Raw genomic sequence first — 19,388 nt, forward strand, 5'->3', positions numbered from 1 at the left:
GCAAGTTTCTGAAGCACATTGATCTCATTGTGTCCTTGTGTGATTTATCCTTTGTGAGCTTAAAACGCAGCTGTTGACCAGCGACTGTGTAATGAAGACCAGTGAGTGAATGTAAGTTTAATAGTGAATGCCTGTCATCGGACTGTCTTTTACTTATCAATAAAGGACATAGCTTACAATATATGTCATCATGAGGGGGTTGGGCAATTAACAAAAATATATCAAAACTGATATTTAGAACCAATTATCTGACTTAATCTTGCTCATGTTGGTTAATTGGGTAATTGATAAGCACCTTCTTTTTTAATATATTGCTTTATTTATTTTATATTAACAAATCAACATGATTGATGATTTTATAATGGACAAAATCGATAAGTCTAATAAACCACTTAACCTTGTATCATACTTCGTTGTACAGATGGCATGCAAAAACTTTGGAAACAGACGATCTACAAGCTCACAACGGGTCGCGTCCTAACAGGTTGTGAGCTTGTAGATCTGCTTTTTCTTTTTAAAGAATCGTTCATGAATTGTTTCGAGCCAAAGGTCTGACATAATCGTGATATTGATTTGAAGCCATATTGCCCAGCCCTATCATGGTGTCTTGAGTATTGTCTTTAAAATATAACAACATAGCAACCCTCTGAGTCACTTAGTGGTGGTCAATTATCTGGTGATTCATAATGCATCACTCATACTTTCGGACAAGGATATAGTCTCCCTTCTTAGACCAGCAGTTAAAGATGTTCAGGACTTTATCGCTGACACCACATACTGTATGGACACTTAGAAGAGTTACGTACATATAACTTTTAGTGAAGATCACTCAGAGTGCTGAGACCAGAGCTGCTGCACTCCTGCCCCTCCATCTCTCCTCTCTTATTCTCTTCTTTCGTGCTCCCTCCCTCCCTCCCTCTTCATCCACTCTCACTCCCACTCATACAGAACTGACAGGCAGCTGCATCCCATCTTTGGAGAGTAGAGAAATACAGCCACGCCTAGAGGAAGAAAATATTCCTTTCTATTAATAATAGCAAAGTTTAAGAAGGAAAATAATATTTCAGCCAGCCACATTATTAAGATGTAATAACATTGTTGAACTTAAGGCACTTCAATGGCAGTATGTAAATATGTTATATCTTATAACTATTTTCTTAACTCTTTTCTTAAAATGTGGGTATTGATAAGATGTTGAAGTGAGTTTATTTAAAAAACACTGTATTTATAGTGGTCATTTTCATAGCTGCATGGACAAATGAAGAGTGTCAGATTGTTAGTAGAACATACTAGTCTCCGTTACATTCTTTCTTTAGCGCTGGTCACATCTCTGGAGTTCTCACTGCCCAGAGTCCAACTAAAACATGCCATGGTTGTGATACAGTGCAGCCAAAGGAAAACACCATGTTGCTTTCACAAGATAACACATTTTCACACAATGGAAAATACGTTATAGTTTTGTGTGTGTTTCTTCTATATTGGAGTGTCAAATTAATGCTTTTTTTTTTTTACAGCATATCCTATAGATTTATACATCTATTTATGTGTCAATAGAATTTCCTTTTAACCACTTAAAACCCTCAATATTTATTAAAGTTGACCTTTGGCTCTGTACTTATTTCCCTCTACACACCAAACATCTTTGCCGAAAATAGCAGATCTACAAGCTCGTAAATATGCTGTTTTTGGTGAATGTTCCCACCAGAATAGGGATGCTGGGTGCAAGTGGTTAATTGCACAGTTACCATCCTCAGGCTCACACTGCACCACCTTCATGTCCTGACAACATGGAAGACGGCAACCGGTACTCTGGAATATTCTTCTTAACACTTTGACAAAGATTCAAATGAGTTTTAGCTCTGGCCAAAACATAACAAACCGTGTAAAAGATCACCCACGTTTGCTTTTTTCTCCCTCTTTTTGCTCCTTTTCTCTTCAGTTCACACACTGTTGTGGTTTGGGAAGCCGCCATGGAAAACGAGTGGAATTTAAAGCCAGTCAGAGTTGTAATTGTATTCAGCTGTTTCTTTTTTGTCTTTTGTACAGGGGGAAGGGGAGGTGGAGGGGTGGGGGCCGAAGTGTGTGTGGGTGTGTTCTGTTTCTCACGGGACGGGTGGGGGGGGGGTGTTTGTGGGACGGTGTACAGGAAGAAGGAGGAGTCAAGGTCTATCGCTGTCCAGATGGAGGGACATGTCTGGTTTTTCAGCTGGGCTGGGTTTTTAGGTTTCCAAGTATATGGTATCTTTCAGTGTTTCTCAAATGGGCATACAAGTACCCCTAGGGGTGCTTTGGGGTACTCCCAGTATTCAGCCACCAACAAAAACTAATGGCCAGCTAACTCGCTGCATCATTTTTTGACCTGCCCTCCCAAAAAAGCTACTGCAAAACCTCCCAAAATGTGTCAATATCAGGAAGAATGTTTTCTGCTGGAGAAAGGGGTTGTAGTGGCTGACAAAATGCTGTAGTGGCGGTACACTAAGAAAGTTTCAGGACCATGCACTGTTTAGATGTGTCTACTGTGTACCTCAAAGTGAAGGTTTTCAGGGAAATGCCTGCTTACTTCAGAAATGTTCAGAGAGGAAAATACACATTAACTTGCTGTTTACCAACAAAAACTGTGCTTCAAACTACAAAAAGAGGGAAATCAGATGCGTTCAAATGACACAAGTTATAGCTACTTTTTAAAAGTTTCTCTTTGATATCTCAATGCATTTAAATAAGCTCATTAAACCGATATAAAAGGCTCTCCACATCTAAGCATTATTCTGCTAGTCTACCACCACTGCTGTTTCCCACAAGCCTGTGCATCCTTTGGCGCCCACCCTGTCCCACCACCAGCACCCTGTCCCACCACCAGCAACATTTACAACTCAGTTTATAAGGAAGCAAAGCAACATTCACTGCCTCTCTGTTATAAGCTGATCTGTAGTCACTACACACTAATTGGAAATTAAAGATTTTTTGCAAAAAATAAATATAGTAAAAAATAAATGTGATTTTACTTTTTTTTGCAAACGTGCAAACATATCACACCTTTCAGTGAAATGTACCATTTCGAGTAAGTGAGGGGTACTCAAAGTGAAAGAGTGATGCATGCCTCCTCAAAGTGAAAAAGTGTCTTGTGTCGACACAAGACAAAACAGTGGTGGAAGAAGTACTCAGATTTGTCATTTAAGTAAAAGTAGCAATACCACAATTTAGAAATACTCTGTTACAAGTAAAAGGCCTGTAGTTGATTTTTTTACTTGAGTGAAAGTATTGGCATGAAATGCACTTAGGTACTTTCCACCACTGGATGCGGATGCATGCCTTGCCTAGAGGGATCTGGTGCATGTCCAGGTAGAAGGCTGCTGGCTACGCTGTGCTAATGTGACATCATAGCATTTCTTTCTGTGCCTTCTTTCTGTTTTGGGATTTTGGGATATTATTACAGAATAGGGACGCTAGGATTCAGGTGGTTCACAGGAACAATTGGCAACAGGAACAATGTTTCGGTACACATACCTTCATCAGGTTATCTGGATCAGATACCCTGATGAAGTTCTGTGTATCGAGACGTTGTTCCTGTTAATAACTATATTTTTTATCTACAAGTGAATAAGATAGTGTCCTTTATGCTTGTAATCATTTGAAAACATTCTGACAGGTCCGTGTAGAAAGAAAAAGATTGGTACCAATTTGCATGGCATTCGTATCTGTTTTGAATGCATTATCAGTTCATTCCAATAATGAATCCGGTTACATCCCTAGAAGGGGGAGATTAATCAAAATGTTAAATTGTGCTAGGTAGAGTCCACACGACACCTGCCCTGCATGGCCCACATCAGTTCCAAGGCTGAACCTGTACCTGTCATCAGGAGTATGCTCTGTGAGCCCAAATATTAATATTAATATATATCATAATTATTCATATATACTTTTATAATATAATAATTTATATATGCAAAGTAACTAAGTTTTCAAAATAATTGTTGTGGAGTAAAAGTACAATATTTGCCCCCATTTGAGATAGAGAGTGAAAGTAAAAGTAAAAGTAGAAAACATTTGAAATACTCCAGTAAAGTAAAATACCTCAAAATATTACTTAAGTACAGTACTTAAGTAAATGTACTTCATAGTCATTTAGATAAATAACATTTCCATGTTAATGCTCAGGAAGGATGCTATTACAAAGGTTTTATAATACTTTTGTGCATCTACAGTACATATCATTCATGCAGGAGCGCCATGGTTGTTCTTATGTACTTGGCTGCCTCTGTATACTTGAATTTGTAATTCAAATAATTCCAAGTCTTGATTTGCTATGTAGAAAGGGTGGAAGAAATGAGCAATGCATTGTGGGGCTGCTGCTAAGGGGACCAGAAGGTTTGTCTCAGGGGGATTTTGTCTGTCAGAGAGGGGTGATAAAAATGGAGGTTTGTTTTACAAAGACATTTTTTTCCCACAGAGCATGCCAAAGTCCCGCTTTAAGGGGACATATTTTGAGACCCAGACTTCCTTCTAAAGAAGAAAGCTCCAGAGAAAAAATAACAATAGAAAAACTTGATGATGATCCACTGTATATTTCTGTGTTATTTGGAGTATGTCTTAAAGTGTTCAGTGTCAAAGGTGGTTGATATTTGGTCTCATTCTATTTATTATGGTTTGCATTGGAAAGAGGTGATCCTTCAATAGGGGATGATTGTTTCATAGATCATGACTTCCTGTGTACACTTCAGTAGAGTGTCTGTGCTTTGTTGTGGTGTGTTTGTCATTCATGTGCGTCTTGCCACTTTGTCTGTGTTTTTTTCTTCTTTGCTGTTCCTTCTTTTCCTCAATTCATTTTCATTGACCTCTGATTTCCTGTTTACATCATTGGACCTCTGGTTGTCCACTGGCGCCTGGTACTGATCCATCTCTCTGTGTTGTCTTGGGCTAGAGGTTGCGGTGGTCTGCTGTAGTATCACTGATGCATCGCTGACTCACACCCACTCAAGACCAGTATGTTTCCCAATACAGGAAGTCAGGCTTTCCAGCTGCGCTTTGGGAGGCTTTCAGGTCAACATTCACCCTTTTGTTATCTAATGCATTTCTTTTTTTGTTCTTTTTCAAAGTGCAACCTTTCCTCCCCAGGGACACACTCAGAAAGGCAAACGCAATTGAGTTCGGAAAAGTGGTTCCCACCTCATCACTGGTTGCTTTATCATTGCCAGATGTTTAAATGAAACTCACAGCCTCATATACTGTATATATAGATAAACCCCAAGAGGCATATATCCACCATATACAGGCTGCCAACGGAAGTGAGTTTACACACACTTCCAGCTGTGTCCCGGGGGGCTGTGTGGGTTGTGTGCTGTGCACCATGCTGGAGCTGTTCTTCCTTCTTAAAGTGACACTTTGAGTGTAGTCGGGCTGGTTGTGAACGCTGGGAAGGGTCAATCAGCCACCAGATTCCCACCAGCTCTGGGAAAAGTCATGCCCTGGGATCAGTGATTATCCCTCACACTGATTATTGTGACAATGATAATGTAAACTCTAGGGCTTCCACATGCCTCTCTGGCCAATCAAAATGTCTGCAGTAAAGCTTTTGGGACAATAACATTGAAAGCCCATGTATGTCACGCTTATACGACAAAGTATAAAATAGGGCTTAAGTGGTTAAAATTCAGAAGGGGAAAATAAAATCAACAACCATGTTGACATCCCATGCCCTCTTCATGGCCCATAGCAACATGATTGTGAATGGCTGTTGTTGTGGTCTGTAGAATAGTAATTATGTCACATTATTGCTTCATGCCATGTCACTGTGGTTTAAGTAGAAAATTCGGCAGGGAACATCCCAATGTTTTTCTTAAGGGGGCATTTCAGAGTTGCAGAAATGCTGCCTAACGCTCTTGGCAGATTCTCCACGGATTATTTGTTAGAGAGCCCTGTCAGTGTCCTTTAAATGCTTCACGAAATGCTCTCTTTCTCTCTTCCACAAAGACCTACAGTAGCAGAAGTAGGATTAGCAAAGAAGCAGCTATATCGGTTCCAGTTATTAGAGCTGTACTGCCTTTAATTATGGTTTTAATCAGTGATACCATGTTAATGAGTGCAGAGTTCACCTCTAACGCTCCTGTACAGTCGTCTATGTAAGAGGTTGACTGTCCAAACGGCCGGCCCCATTTTGAGGGTTAGTCTCCTTCTCAAGGGCCTGTTGAGGTTCCCCATTGTCCAGTAGTCGACATCCACCCTCATCATATTGCATTATGCAAACATTATTCTTCCCTCCGTTTCACATCCTCTCTGAGGTTTCAAAGGCCTTTAATAAGATTTGATCACACCTACTGTAGGTTTTTGTTAAACATTGAAGGTTTCCTGTGGTTTGATCTGAGTTGTAAGAAAACCACATGTGGTTTAAGTTCACTTGCTATACAGTAAAATAATCCCAAACTGATTTTTTTCTCATTTATTGCAGTATTATCACTATCATCAATCATATTTAACCCACGCAAGCCCTATTCTTAGTTGACCAGGGTCCCCCAGGGCTCTATACTAGATTCGCTCGTACTTCCTTCGACACCATGCAAATGCCTTCGGCGAAAATAGCCACGTTGTAACGCGCTGTGAGCTTGTAGATCGGCTAGTTTCGGCGACCGCTTGCCCCCCAGGATGAGGACGGTTTGGGTCGGTTGTCATACAGAATTGTCACTGAGGAGGCTGGCGCTCATGTTGATGTACGGCTTCCTCGTTCATAGTGTGGCCCTCGGGGATGAAGTGACCCCCAGGACCCCCTGCTCCCGCCATCATCACCAGTGCGGTCCCCAGTGTATCAACGATCCATGGGAACGTTTCAGGCAAATACTGTGGGAATGTGAACTGTACACACGCAACCGACGACAAGGCGGGGGAGAGGGGCGGGGTGTCTTACGTACTGTTCATGGGGAGCAGGGTTTATGTGCCAGTGCTGATGTCCGTGTGTTTGTGTAAAAGTGTGCACGTCCGTGTGTTTGTGTAAGTGTGTATGTCTGTGTGTCGGTCTAAGTGTTAGTGGGTTTGTGTAAGTGTGTATGCCTGTGTGTTTCTGTAAGGGTTAGTGTCTGTGTGTTTGTACAAGTGTGTATGTCTGTGTGTCTTATGTGTTTGTGTGTGCAGAAAGATTGATTATGATAATGTCAAGAAAAGAAGGAAAGAGAGACCCCATATCTCAAGGCTTTTGGTTAGGTCGCTCTCTGCGTGTGCGCACACGCACACGCACACGCACACGCACACGCACACGCACACGCACACACACACACACACACACTCTTTCTCTCTCTCTCTCTCTCTCTCTCTCTCCCTTTCCCTCTCCCTCTCCCTCTCCCTCTCTCTCTCTCTCTCTCTCCCCCTCCCTCCCTCTCCCTCTCTCTCTCTCTCTCTCTCTCTCTCTCTCTCTCTCTGTTTCTACTCCTCTCCTTTATTAGAAGCAGGAGGTGGGGGAGGAAGTGGAGGAGTCATGTTTTTGGAGCAGCTCCAGGGTTGTTCGCTTAGGGAGAAGACGTAATTTAGGGAGACAGCGTGGATCTGAATGTGGGCTTGTCATGGAACTTCTTGTAGCTCACCAGCATTTGCCGTTTGATCAGATTACTTGTCATATTTTTACAACTGGAAATGGAACACGTAAATCTCAAGACAGCTTGTGGTGTATATATGACTCAGACTCAACATCAGACAAGGAAATATAAACCTTTGCCTTAAAGGCGTTGTCCTAAAATATTATTTTTATAAAGATGATGATTTTATTTTAGCAGAGCAGTACCTGCTCCACCATGAAGCTGTTCAACAAGTCCTCATGATCATCATCATAAGAAAACTCTGTTGATTTAAAAATGACATATAACCGAATATGCTTGATAAATCTCTCAACGTGTTTTCAATTATAGAACCAAATAAAAACCATGTCCATGGTCTTAAAATAGAAATCACACAAATGGAATTCACTATCAGATAACACTGTTTGAGGGGGGAAAACATCCCAAAGATGGATGTCACCCTTTTTTTCCACTGGCTCCCTCGAAGACCCCTCCTTCTCCAGCCGCTCTCTTTACCAAGACTCCCTCCTTCCGCCCTCTCTCCTTTTCCCACCTTGTTGCACACTGGCCTGTGATCTGTCTTTAACTGTTTCCAGACGTTTGCATGCTGCAGCCCTAAACTACCCCTCACCCCCCACCCCCCCACCCCACCCGTCCCCACTTCCTCCGCACTTCCACCGCGCTGCACTTCATTATGAATGCTCCTCACGGCCCTCTCTCTTTATCATGCACTGTAATGGATACAGGAAGAGTGGGCACCTCAATGTTAAATTGCCATTTCTTTCCCAAAGTGTTAAGAAAAAAAGAATTTGGAAAATGGTCTGTAATGTAAAGTATACATGATTTGAACATGCACGGTACATCGTTGTGAGACCTAAATTTACCCAAAATGACTAGCTAGAAAGGTTGTGTAGCATTTTGTAGCAATTGTAGAAATATTTGGCCTTAATTGTCGAATGTTCAAGCATGTTCTATAATCATGTCCATTTTCCAAATTTTGTTTTTCCTTCACATTTTGGAAAAATAGCCAATTTAACATCAAGTTGCCCTCTCTTCCGATGACCACTGTAATTAGCAACAGTATTGAGCTGTTTAGCATGGGATAAGTGTAGTCACCTTTAGAACCTAATAGGTGTTGACTTGATACTGTGTTATGTGTAGCCAATGTCATTTGTCATTTGTCTAAAACATTGGTTCTGAAACTTTTTAATTTCAAGGGACCCGCATAACTCGTGAGTTACAGACCTGGGTCCATTTGGAACCCGGGCAAGGAACCCTGAGTCTCCTTGGACCCCACTTTGAGAATCACAGGTCTAAAACATGAACTCACTTTGGTTAACCACTTAAGCCCCATTTTATACTTCGTTGTATGAAGGTGTCGAGCGAAAAAGTGAAAAGGCCATTCTTCAAGCTCACAACACGCTGTATATTGTGAACTTAACTTGTAAATTTGTTTTTCGTGTATGGGGGGGGGGGAGTGTCCAGCTGATAACCGAAATGGTTAGGGTATACCACATAGGCTAGGCCATTTGCTGCATGTCACTCCCCTACTCTTTTCCCTCTCTCTCTCACTACTGACTAACAATAAAGGCAGAAATAGCTAAAAAGAGATTTGCTATAACTGCTATAAACTACTTTTTGGGGGGGGGGGGTGAAAATGTTAAAACAAAATGAAAATGTTCATGCCCAAAATAGGGACGCCAGGTTGAAATTGTCATTCAAAACCTGCTGTTTTATTACTGGCATTTCTGCATGTCCTCATTTTCACCAAACCAACTAATGGCTCAGCGTGATGCTGGATAACTCGGTGCAGTGTTGTCGCTGCACAGCGTGTTGCAAAGTACCACACAGTGACCCATTTGTTAGTGGGACTGAACAGTGATGGACCAGGAACAAAAAACCAGAGACATTGTTGTTCTGTCTGTGTGCAGCCATGCATTGCATTCCTATGTCAATTCATTCTGGCCTCAAATACTGTGCACGCCAGAAATCATTACAGAAAGCATACTTGAAGACTTATTAAAACAAACATTAATTGATGAGTATTAATTTTCTTTCATTGAACTTTGGCATTTGACTGGGAACAGATTGCACTGGCATGAAATGTGGTTTATTTAGTACACTCCCAAGCAACTTGACCCCGTGGAAGTCTATCCATCAGGGCTTATCTATCTCAAATGGAAAGATATTGAGATTTTCTGTCCTGAATGTTCAACCCATAACCTTAGTATCATTCATCTCTTCCCAGAGTGTTGTCTGTGACATTATTACAACTAGCTAGTAATGTCAGATCTGCCTGTGTCTCACTTTCAATCAAATTACATTTTGATTCAGAAATGGGATAGTCTTATTAGGGATAGAATTCTTGGAGTCTTATATATTATTGTCTACAGTGTATTGTATTAATTGATTTAGTGATGTTTTTCCTTCTCTTGGTTTGTAGACCAAAAGACCTTTGGAGTCATCCACCATGGGGACCGTGGCAGTTTCCATATGTCGTCTGACATTCATAGTCACAGGTGAGTTTTATTCACAAACAAATCCAACAGCCATACTGTGAGAAACCATTACATGGTGAAAGACAATTGTGTTGAAATCTTGATCACACACACACCAGCCAATTAGCCTGTGAGATAAGCACAATACCTCTGAACAGCTGGCCTGTGTTATTTTGAATACATCTGTCAATGATAAGACATCATTATCCTCCCACGCATCAGCTCCGGGCAACTCACGCGGGCACATTGAAACAGGATCTGGATTATATTGTTGTTCTAACCTTTAACCCCATACTCCTGTCATTGTGACCTCTCCAACCCTAACCCTCCTCCACTTTGTGTCGACTGCAGCTCTGCTGTGTCTCTGTCCCGAGTGTTGTTGCCTGGAGGTCACCCCCGGCGACAGAGAGCTGGTCCTGTCAGCAGGCTCGTCCCTCAGCCTTACGTGCTCTGGCTCAGAGGCTGTGGAATGGAGCTTTAGGAAGGACGGCATGCCTAACATCCCGGGTGCGGACCAGCTTAGTGACGAGTACTACGTTGAGCGGGGCAGTGGCACATCCAGCGTTTTGACCTTGATAAACGTGAGCTGGAGACACACAGCGGTGTATGAATGCACTGACCTGCACACTGGAGACACTAAGGAGGTGGCGGTCTTTGTGCCAGGTTAGGCCGACGTTTACCTTTTACCTATACAGCTTGTATTGCAAATGGCATATACTGTAAAATAAAAGACAAATATGTGATCTTCAACCTGTTGTGTGTCTGTTGTCTACAACAGTGGTTCTCAACCTATGGGTCGGGACCCCCAAGGGGTTCCCCACATGATTTTGGGACGGTCCCCAGATGACAGTAAAGTGACAATTTAAGGACTTTTAAGACCTTTTTAATATATATTAAAAAAAAGAAAAGAAAAAAAAAGATCATTAGTGCATCAAAAGTAATCAACAAACTATACTATACAAACTGGTCAAACAGTGGCCAAATTGTCAAATAATATAAGAAAGCAAGGCGTTGTGAGCTTGTAGATCTGCTATTTTCACAACATTTATCTGTGAAACCGAGTTAAACAAAATGTAATGCCTCGACTTCAACTGGCCTGAAAAGGTTGAGAACCACTGGTCTACAACTCAATACTTCATGTAAATCAGCTGCTAAGATAAAGTATCATCCAAAAAAAACGTATCTGAAGTCCTCCCTCCCTGTCCTCAGACCCTGAGGTGTGGTTCGTGGAGAGGTCCCACGGCATGGTAACTAAGACCAGCGAGGAAGGAACCATCCCATGCGTGGTGACCAACCCCAGCATCAATGTCACCCTGTATGAGAGGGACAGGGAGATGCCTCTCAAGGGGCTCTACGTCCCCAGCGAGGGCTACAAGGCCCTGCTAGAGGACCGGACCTACGTGTGCCGCGGAGAACTGAACGACGAGGTGAAAGAGTCACAAGCCTTCTATGTCTTCAGCATCGTCGGTGAGTTGGGTTGGGTTGAGGGGTTTTGTTTAACTAAAGGGTGATATTTGTTCTGTTATGAATTGTAAAATGGGCTGGTTTATATGGTGCTTTTACTAGATTTTCTTTTACCATTCAAATGCACTTTGTAAATATGTTATAGTGCTCCCCCCCTCGCCAGCCCCCCCCCCCCCCCCTCCCTCCTTACATCTCAATTCTTATAAAATATTAGATTATCAAAATACTGATAATAGCAGATCTACAAGCTCACAACGCTGTGTGATGCGACAGGTTGTGAGCTGGTAGAATTTCCATTTTTGCTATTTTTGCGTGACACCGTTGTATAATGAAGTAAATAGGGCTTAAGAGGTAAAAAAATAACTCGATTATTCGATTAATTGAAAAAGTAATCGATAGAACAATCGCTAAGGAGATAATCGATAGTTGCAGCCCTACTCTCCCCCAACCCTGCTCCTACTCATCACCGCACGCGCTCCCTCCTCCCATCTCAGTCCCAGACGCCATCGACGCCTACATCAATGCCTCGAAGACGGTGCTGAAGCAAGGAGAGCCTCTGGCGGTCAACTGCACGGTCCATGGAGTGGAGCTAGTGTTCTTCTCCTGGGACTACCCCAACAGAGAGGTGAGTGGGAGTCGAGCAGCACAAGGCCTTTTGTTTGACTTTCCCCTCCCCGATGGCTCGCAGGCCTCATAACAATCCCAAATCACATCAAGATGTAGAGACACGCCTCCATTTTTTAATCCCCCCTAGATATCCCACTCACAGCACATGGAGCATAATCATAATCAAGTAATAATCTTGTCGAGAAATTGGGATAATAAACCCAATAACTCCCACCCCTATTGTCACAGTGAATCAGGCTCCTGAACTTTGTTCGTCATTCCATCTCTCTCACATCTTGCCCAGCAACATTTTAGCTTGACTTGTATCGCATTTCATCAGCAAGTGCTTTACACAAAACATGAAGACATTAAAAGACAGAGCATTAAGACTCACACAGAAACATATTATAAAAAGACAACAATAAAAACTAAGAAGAGAATACATAGTGTAGAATAAATTCTTAAAAAGGCAGCAGCAAACAGAACGTTATTCAGCTTTGATTTAAAATAAGTTGTAGCAATCCGTCTCCATATTTAGTTCTGACTCTGGGTTCGGAAAGCAGACCTGCCCCAAACGACCGGAGAAGTCTGGATGGTTCATGATGATATACTACAGAAATGCATTTTGACCCTAAACCATTCAATGTTTTATAAACAGTAGTATTTTGAAATGAGTGTAAATATCATAGAACTGGAATGATATCATCCACTTTCTTGGTATAAGTAAGGACATGAGCAGTGTTCTGAATCAACTGCAGCTGTCTGATTGATTCTTTAGGGAGACCTGTTAAGACACTGTTACAAAGTCCAGTCTAAGCTGAACATGCTGATGAATGCATGGAGAAGTTTTTCCAAATCTTTAATCCTTTATGTATTGTTATGGTGCTAGTAGGCTGACTTTGTACTGTAATTGTCTTATCCTGCCTCTCTCTCTCTAAGGAGAGCGACGTTGACCCACTGACAGACGTGCTGTCCTCCATGAGCATGCGCTCCTGCCTGATATTTCCTCGCGCCACGTTGGCTCACAGCGGCAGCTACGTCTGTCACGTGCACGAGGGCGTCCAAGACCACAGCGCCTCTGCCAATATCAACATCACTGTCCTTGGTGAGACTGTTTTACCCTTGCACACACACACACACACACACACACACACAACCAACCACGCACGCACACGCACACGCACACACACACACACACACACACACACACACACACACACACACACACACACACACACACACACACAACCACACACACACACACACACACACACACACACACACACACACACACACACACACACACACACACACACACACACACCCCCCCACACACACACACACACACACACACACACACACACACACACACACACACACACACACACACACACACACACACACACACACACACTAAAAACAAACTGATGCTGGATAGATTATTATTGCGGATTTTTGTGTGACAAAGAATTCTACGAACCTGTATATGTTTCATTTCAAGCCAAGGTGAGAGAAAGACACCTTTGTTTAGAGAAATCATCTGGGATTTATTTCTGTTCAAGGTGATTTCTTTCAGAATATAAACGTGGGATTTCTCGTATAAATCGATGCAGTGAATGATTTATCTTTAGATGTTTATAGGAATGTCTTGTGCATTTACTCTAAGAGCCATCATAGTTTCTGACCATTCCATTTGTACCTATTTCTGTCATTCAGCGTGCACGTGTGTCTGTGAATGCTTACTCTATCTCCAGTGAGGTGTGTTATATTTATAAAAGCTTTATAAAAGCTTACGCCGTCATGCTTTACAGCAGGGGTTCCCAAACCTTTTCAGCTTGAGACCCAAAAGAGGACATTAAGGTGTCTCCCAGGACCAAAACATATATACCTAGGTATATACATATATACAGTATATATCTGAAACATTTAAATAAATAAATACGATTTCAGATTTGTAGACATTCTGTATAATAGTAGTGTTGCACAGAATAAGATGGTATGAACTTGACCTCAAATTGCATGAAATATGCATAAACTAGTTAATCCCTTTAACCTTTACTTCTCTTCATCAGAGAAAGGCTTTGTGGTCCTGAGGCCTGCTCAGGAGCAGAACATTACAGCAAAGCTGCATGAAAATATGGAGCTAAGAGTGGAGATCGAGGCCTACCCTGTCCCTCAAGTCCACTGGAGCAGAGAGAAGGGCACCATTATCGGAGACAAAACTATCACCATCCGCCAAGATCCAATCCACGAGACCAGGTGAGACAAGGGAACAGGCAGGCGTTTAAACTTACGACCCTGAAAATGGTCTGCATAGTATAATCACAGTTGAAGGCCCACATACAAATTAAATAGCACAACTAATATTTTGAGCCATGGGCAGTCCAAAATAAGTAACTTAACCCATCCAATCTGGGAACGCAACTCTGTCATTTTAGATTTCTTTGGCTCATAGCGTGGCACCGAGTGAATGAGCTTGTAGATCTGCAATCTTTAGAAAAATAGTGATTTTTTTTTCAAATCTTTGAATACATATTTTTTAAAGCGAACATTTGCAAAATATTTTGTTCCCCAGAAGCAATGATTCGAGTTACAAATGTTCGCTTTAAAAAATATTTGCACACATTTTCACGATTCTTTTCAAAAATAGCAGATCTACAAGCGGTGCCATGCTATGAGCTTGTATATCTGCTATTTTTTTATAGCCAAAGAAATCTAAAATGACAGAGACGGTGTTCCCGGATTGAATGGGTTAAGTCCGTGACCTGTAAGTTAGGGTGTTCGTTGACAACCTCTGGAGACATTCAGCCCATGTCACTCAGCACCAGATAAGGATTTTGGCAGAGAGATACACGGCTAGTGTTAAGAGGCCACGACTCAGTCAACACCACATGGGGATCCGTAAACAGACAATTATGTTGAAGAATACGCAAATGTCGTAACAAGACAACCGACAGGAAGCAACCGGTCATATGCTGATTTGTTACATAGTCGTTTTTTTGCTTACATTTAAACCTCAGGTACATCAGCACTCTGACCTTGGTGCGGGTGAGGACAGAGCAGAAGGGCCTCTACACTGTCCTTGTCACCAACGGAGATGACACCAAGGAGCTGACCTTTGACGTGGAAGTACAAGGTGAGATACATTCATAATAAATTGATAGTATGAGAAGTATTTGGCTACACCTCTTAGCTGACACAATGGTCCATACGTCTATCTCAGGCCCCATTAATGGTCTCAAAAACAAAATTAATTGAAAGCATATAATCATTATACGGTAAATCTGCTTGGAGAGTTGCTTTAAAAAATCAGATTCAGAATAAGTCTTATTGGCCAAGAAAGAGATCAATAAATGCACATCAATGAACACGATATAAACATGATACAGTATATAAATAAAGTCCGGTGACAATTCTTTACAGTTTATATACAGTTCACATATTACCAAAACGCTTAAGTGATAAAATAATTTTGTGTGTAGTTCCTCCTCAGATTAAGGACCTTTCTGACAGTCACATCCCTGGGAAGAGACACTTGGTGACCTGCACAGCAGAGGGGGTCCCGTCCCCGACCATACACTGGTACAGCTGTGACAGCATGCTAAAGTGAGTCCATCGATCATCGCTGGTGATCTGTCAAACACTGGACACTAGGGGTCTGACCACACACACATTTGTTTTAGAAGTGTCTAATTCTGTTGTTTCAACCTGGTGTTCCTAGTATTTTGTGCATTTCATTCATTACAAATCAGAAATAGGGAAGATAGCTGATCTATAAGCTCACAACGCGTCGCACTGCTGTAAGCTTATTGACCTGCTATCTTCGCTGTTTTGGATTCGCTATTTGGGAGCTTTTAGACTGACTATTTTCACCACGCAGCACCATCATACGACGAAGTATAAGGACACATGTAGCAGCACAATTTAACCACTAGAAAAAGCTTGTAAGAGGACGAAGAATCATTACCGTACCTTTGCTTTTGGTTTTAAATGTCCTAGATGTAGCAACATGTCTGCAGTTTGGCAGCCCCTGATACCTGACCTAGAGACTCTAAGCATCCAGACCAATGTCAGCTACAACGAAACCCGAAAGGTCAGCCAGGTCCGCAGCCAGGTGACCTTCCACAAACCCCAGCAGGTCATGGTTCGCTGTGAGACCAGAAATCGGGGAGGGTTGGACCGGCGCGATATCAAGCTAGTGTCCAACAGTAGGTGTTTTTCTTGTATGAACACTATGTGTTGATTTGAAAACCGTAAAAATCCATGGCTCTTCTGCAGTATAAAATACATACATAAACTTACAATATGCTCGCCTGAAAATTATCAATGCCCGGGTGGATGTTAAGACACAGCCAGCACCAGTTAATTCAACAATGTGTTGCACACGTTTATAATGTTTTGTAGTAATTATTATCCAATTATAGCGTGTACCATTTGACCAAAATACACTATCTCTATTTACAACCTACAGTTTTATGATGTGACTGTGTAAAAGAGAGTCATAACTACATTTCAAAAGTCTTTGTTAATGCTGTCTCCTTTCTTCTGTTAAAGCACTTTTCTCCCAGGTGGCAATATTGGCTGCCATTCTGGCTTTGGTGGTCATCATCATCATCTCCATCATCATCCTCGTCGCTGTTTGGAGGAAGGTTAGACTTGCTCACTACCACCATTAGCTAAATATTGATTACCATAATTCACCACAAATGAGCCAAATTAGTTGCAACATGTGAAGATGTTAGAATGAAGACATGTTGTGCTTCACTGTTAAAAGTCAGCAATGAGGAAGACTTACTTTTGTGCTTGAGTGTTTTTTAAGTATGTGATCTGTTTGTTTGTTCCCAGAAGCCTCGGTATGAGATCAGATGGAAGGTGATTGAGTCTGTGAGTCTGGATGGTCATGAATACATCTATGTGGACCCCATCCATCTCCCTTATGACCTGGCCTGGGAAATGCCCCGAGACAACCTGGTGCTGGGTAGGGCATCTAAGAAAGAGGGGATTTTATGATAACCATTATGATAGATGTGTTAAATGTGCATGCATTTACCACATTATAGTGATACCTGAAATTAACTCACAGGATGCATTGTTTATTTCACATCCCTATTTTGGTCTTTTTTCTTCTTCTAATGTTCCACTCCAACTCTTTTCCATTGAGCTTTGTTTTGTCTTGCAGGACGCACTCTTGGATCGGGAGCGTTCGGTCGGGTGGTCGAGGCCACTGCGTATGGTCTCGGCCATTCCCAGTCCAGCACAAAAGTGGCTGTGAAAATGCTGAAATGTAAGATGTAACATTTTCACCCTGTGCTTTAGCATTCAATGTCTATACAGCAAATATATTCCTATGGGACAGAGCAGCAGAATGCATCCCAAACACCCTGATGTGCTTTAGTTTGCTTGCCAGCCTGGCCCTGGTGTCAGCCAACGTGTCATTTTGTTGTTTGGCAAGGCAGCAACTCCCCTGGGCTGGCCACCATAGTTGAATTTATGTTTTTTCACTCCTGTTCTCATAGCTACCTTTCTTTGGCCTCCATTCATAGTCTCTTTAATTATTTATTTTCTTTTGCTTACTCTGTGTCTTGCCCCCTCCTTCCAGCCACAGCCAGGAGGAGTGAGACCCAGGCTCTGATGTCAGAGCTGAAGATCATGAGCCATCTGGGTCCTCACCTCAACATTGTCAATCTGCTAGGAGCCTGCACCAAACAAGGTTGACACCCTCACTAACTTCTATTTAACACATACAGTACATGCTAGGTTTCAACATGCTATTCTTGTTACTTTTTAGCACTTACAGTATTTGTTTTCTTACTGTGTAGCACTTTAATAGCTTTCAATAAGGTGTCCCTATTTGGCACATGTAATTTATAGGCAAATATTTTCCATAATTTTCCAAAACACTGAAAATAGCCGATCTACAAGCTCACAACACGTCACATAGTGTGAGCTTATAGATTGTCTATTTTCACTATTCTTGAAATGGGACTTAAGTGTTTGATTATAATCTCTTACCCTGCTGTTGGTTGACTAGACCATGATTCTGATCCTGATCTTGAGCTTTGTAAGTTGCTCTGGATAATTAGTAAATTGTAAATTATAAATTGTAGTAGCGTTTGATCTGTAGTATTAGTATTAGTATTGCACAATTGGTTCATCTCAAAAGCAAAATGTTTCACAGTATGATATGAATTCCAAGGTCACAAACAATGTAGCATATTCTCTAGGCTACAGTTTAACTTAACTTACTTATAATTTAGACGTTTACAGTACCTCCTACTGTTCTACCAATCAGGTCCTCTGTACCTGGTGACTGAGTACTGTCGCTATGGGGACCTGGTGGACTACCTGCACAGAAACAAGCACAGCTTCCTGCAGTGCCATGCTGAGAAGAACCAGGGAGACTCAGGCTGCCATGTCTCTGCAGGTAGCAGCACCCCACTGAGCCACAGGAAAGGGTGAGCACAACCACGAACTGCACAAACTCACATACTGCACACATATTGCACAAATCTGCACTCAAGAGTCATACAATAGACCAGTGGTTCTCAAGGTTTGATTGGTTGATTGGTAGATTGGTAGATTGGTTGATTTTATTTTATTTTATTTTATTTTATTTTATTTTATTTTATTTTATTTTATTTTATTTTATTTTATTTTATTTTATTTTATTTTATTTTATTTTATTTTATTTTATTTTATTTTATTTTATTGATTGAATACTTTATTGATGATTTTTAAAGGTACAGGCAGTACAACGATTTAAAGTAACGCCACACAAAAAAGCCAGAGGCATGTTTACATTGTGGTCCACTAAACACTCAAACAACTGGACAAAACAACAATGCAACAACAACAAAACACTACACAACAATATAGAAAATCAAAATATACATATATTATATTCATGATAAAAGTGGGGTCCACTGTCCAGAGACCCTCAGGGTTCCTTGAGGGTCTAAATGGACCCTTACAGGTCTGTAACTAACTCCAACCAAATAAACCCTTATCCTTACTAGAATTCTCCAGTAGAGGGAGCTCTAATGCAAGTCGTGGTCTTGCCTCATCCAATATTCAAAAAGTGAAGTTCATGTGTTTGTGTTATAACATTGTATAATTAAAGTTAATTAATAATCATCTTTAAAAAATGTCGTATATCAAAAACGTTTTTGTGATTATTCACTGTATGTATGTAGTTTATTTGCTTAAAAATGTAATGTTCTAAAATATAGAAACAAGTGAAATATAAGTTCTAAAACATCTGAAAGTACTAAATATATGAATCTAA

At 41.3% G+C, this 19,388-nt stretch overlaps 1 protein-coding gene across 3 annotated transcripts in view; it reads left to right on the forward strand.

Annotated features, from left to right (window-relative positions):
- pdgfrb (platelet-derived growth factor receptor, beta polypeptide) overlaps positions 1-19,388 on the forward strand; it is a 30,114-nt gene that overhangs the window by 2,525 nt on the left and 8,201 nt on the right. Inside the window, exons 2-15 of one of the 3 annotated variants that reach the window (XM_080415375.1) lie at positions 9,979-10,054; positions 10,385-10,696; positions 11,243-11,500; positions 11,992-12,122; positions 13,043-13,208; positions 14,176-14,362; positions 15,124-15,239; positions 15,586-15,709; positions 16,103-16,311; positions 16,658-16,752; positions 16,952-17,081; positions 17,283-17,387; positions 17,703-17,813; positions 18,396-18,558. In XM_080415375.1, coding sequence (XP_080271501.1) covers positions 9,979-10,054; positions 10,385-10,696; positions 11,243-11,500; positions 11,992-12,122; positions 13,043-13,208; positions 14,176-14,362; positions 15,124-15,239; positions 15,586-15,709; positions 16,103-16,311; positions 16,658-16,752; positions 16,952-17,081; positions 17,283-17,387; positions 17,703-17,813; positions 18,396-18,558 — 2,183 coding nt within the window. Of the gene's footprint in view, positions 1-9,978; positions 10,055-10,384; positions 10,697-11,242; positions 11,501-11,991; positions 12,123-13,042; positions 13,209-14,175; positions 14,363-15,123; positions 15,240-15,585; positions 15,710-16,102; positions 16,312-16,657; positions 16,753-16,948; positions 17,082-17,282; positions 17,388-17,702; positions 17,814-18,395; positions 18,559-19,388 lie in introns of those variants that run through there. The other 2 variants (XM_080415374.1, XM_080415376.1) reach the window with 2 other exon arrangements.

This window comes from Gymnoscopelus braueri, assembly GCF_963280865.1.
Source record: "Gymnoscopelus braueri genome assembly, chromosome: 20".
NCBI classification, from domain to species: domain Eukaryota; kingdom Metazoa; phylum Chordata; class Actinopteri; order Myctophiformes; family Myctophidae; genus Gymnoscopelus; species Gymnoscopelus braueri.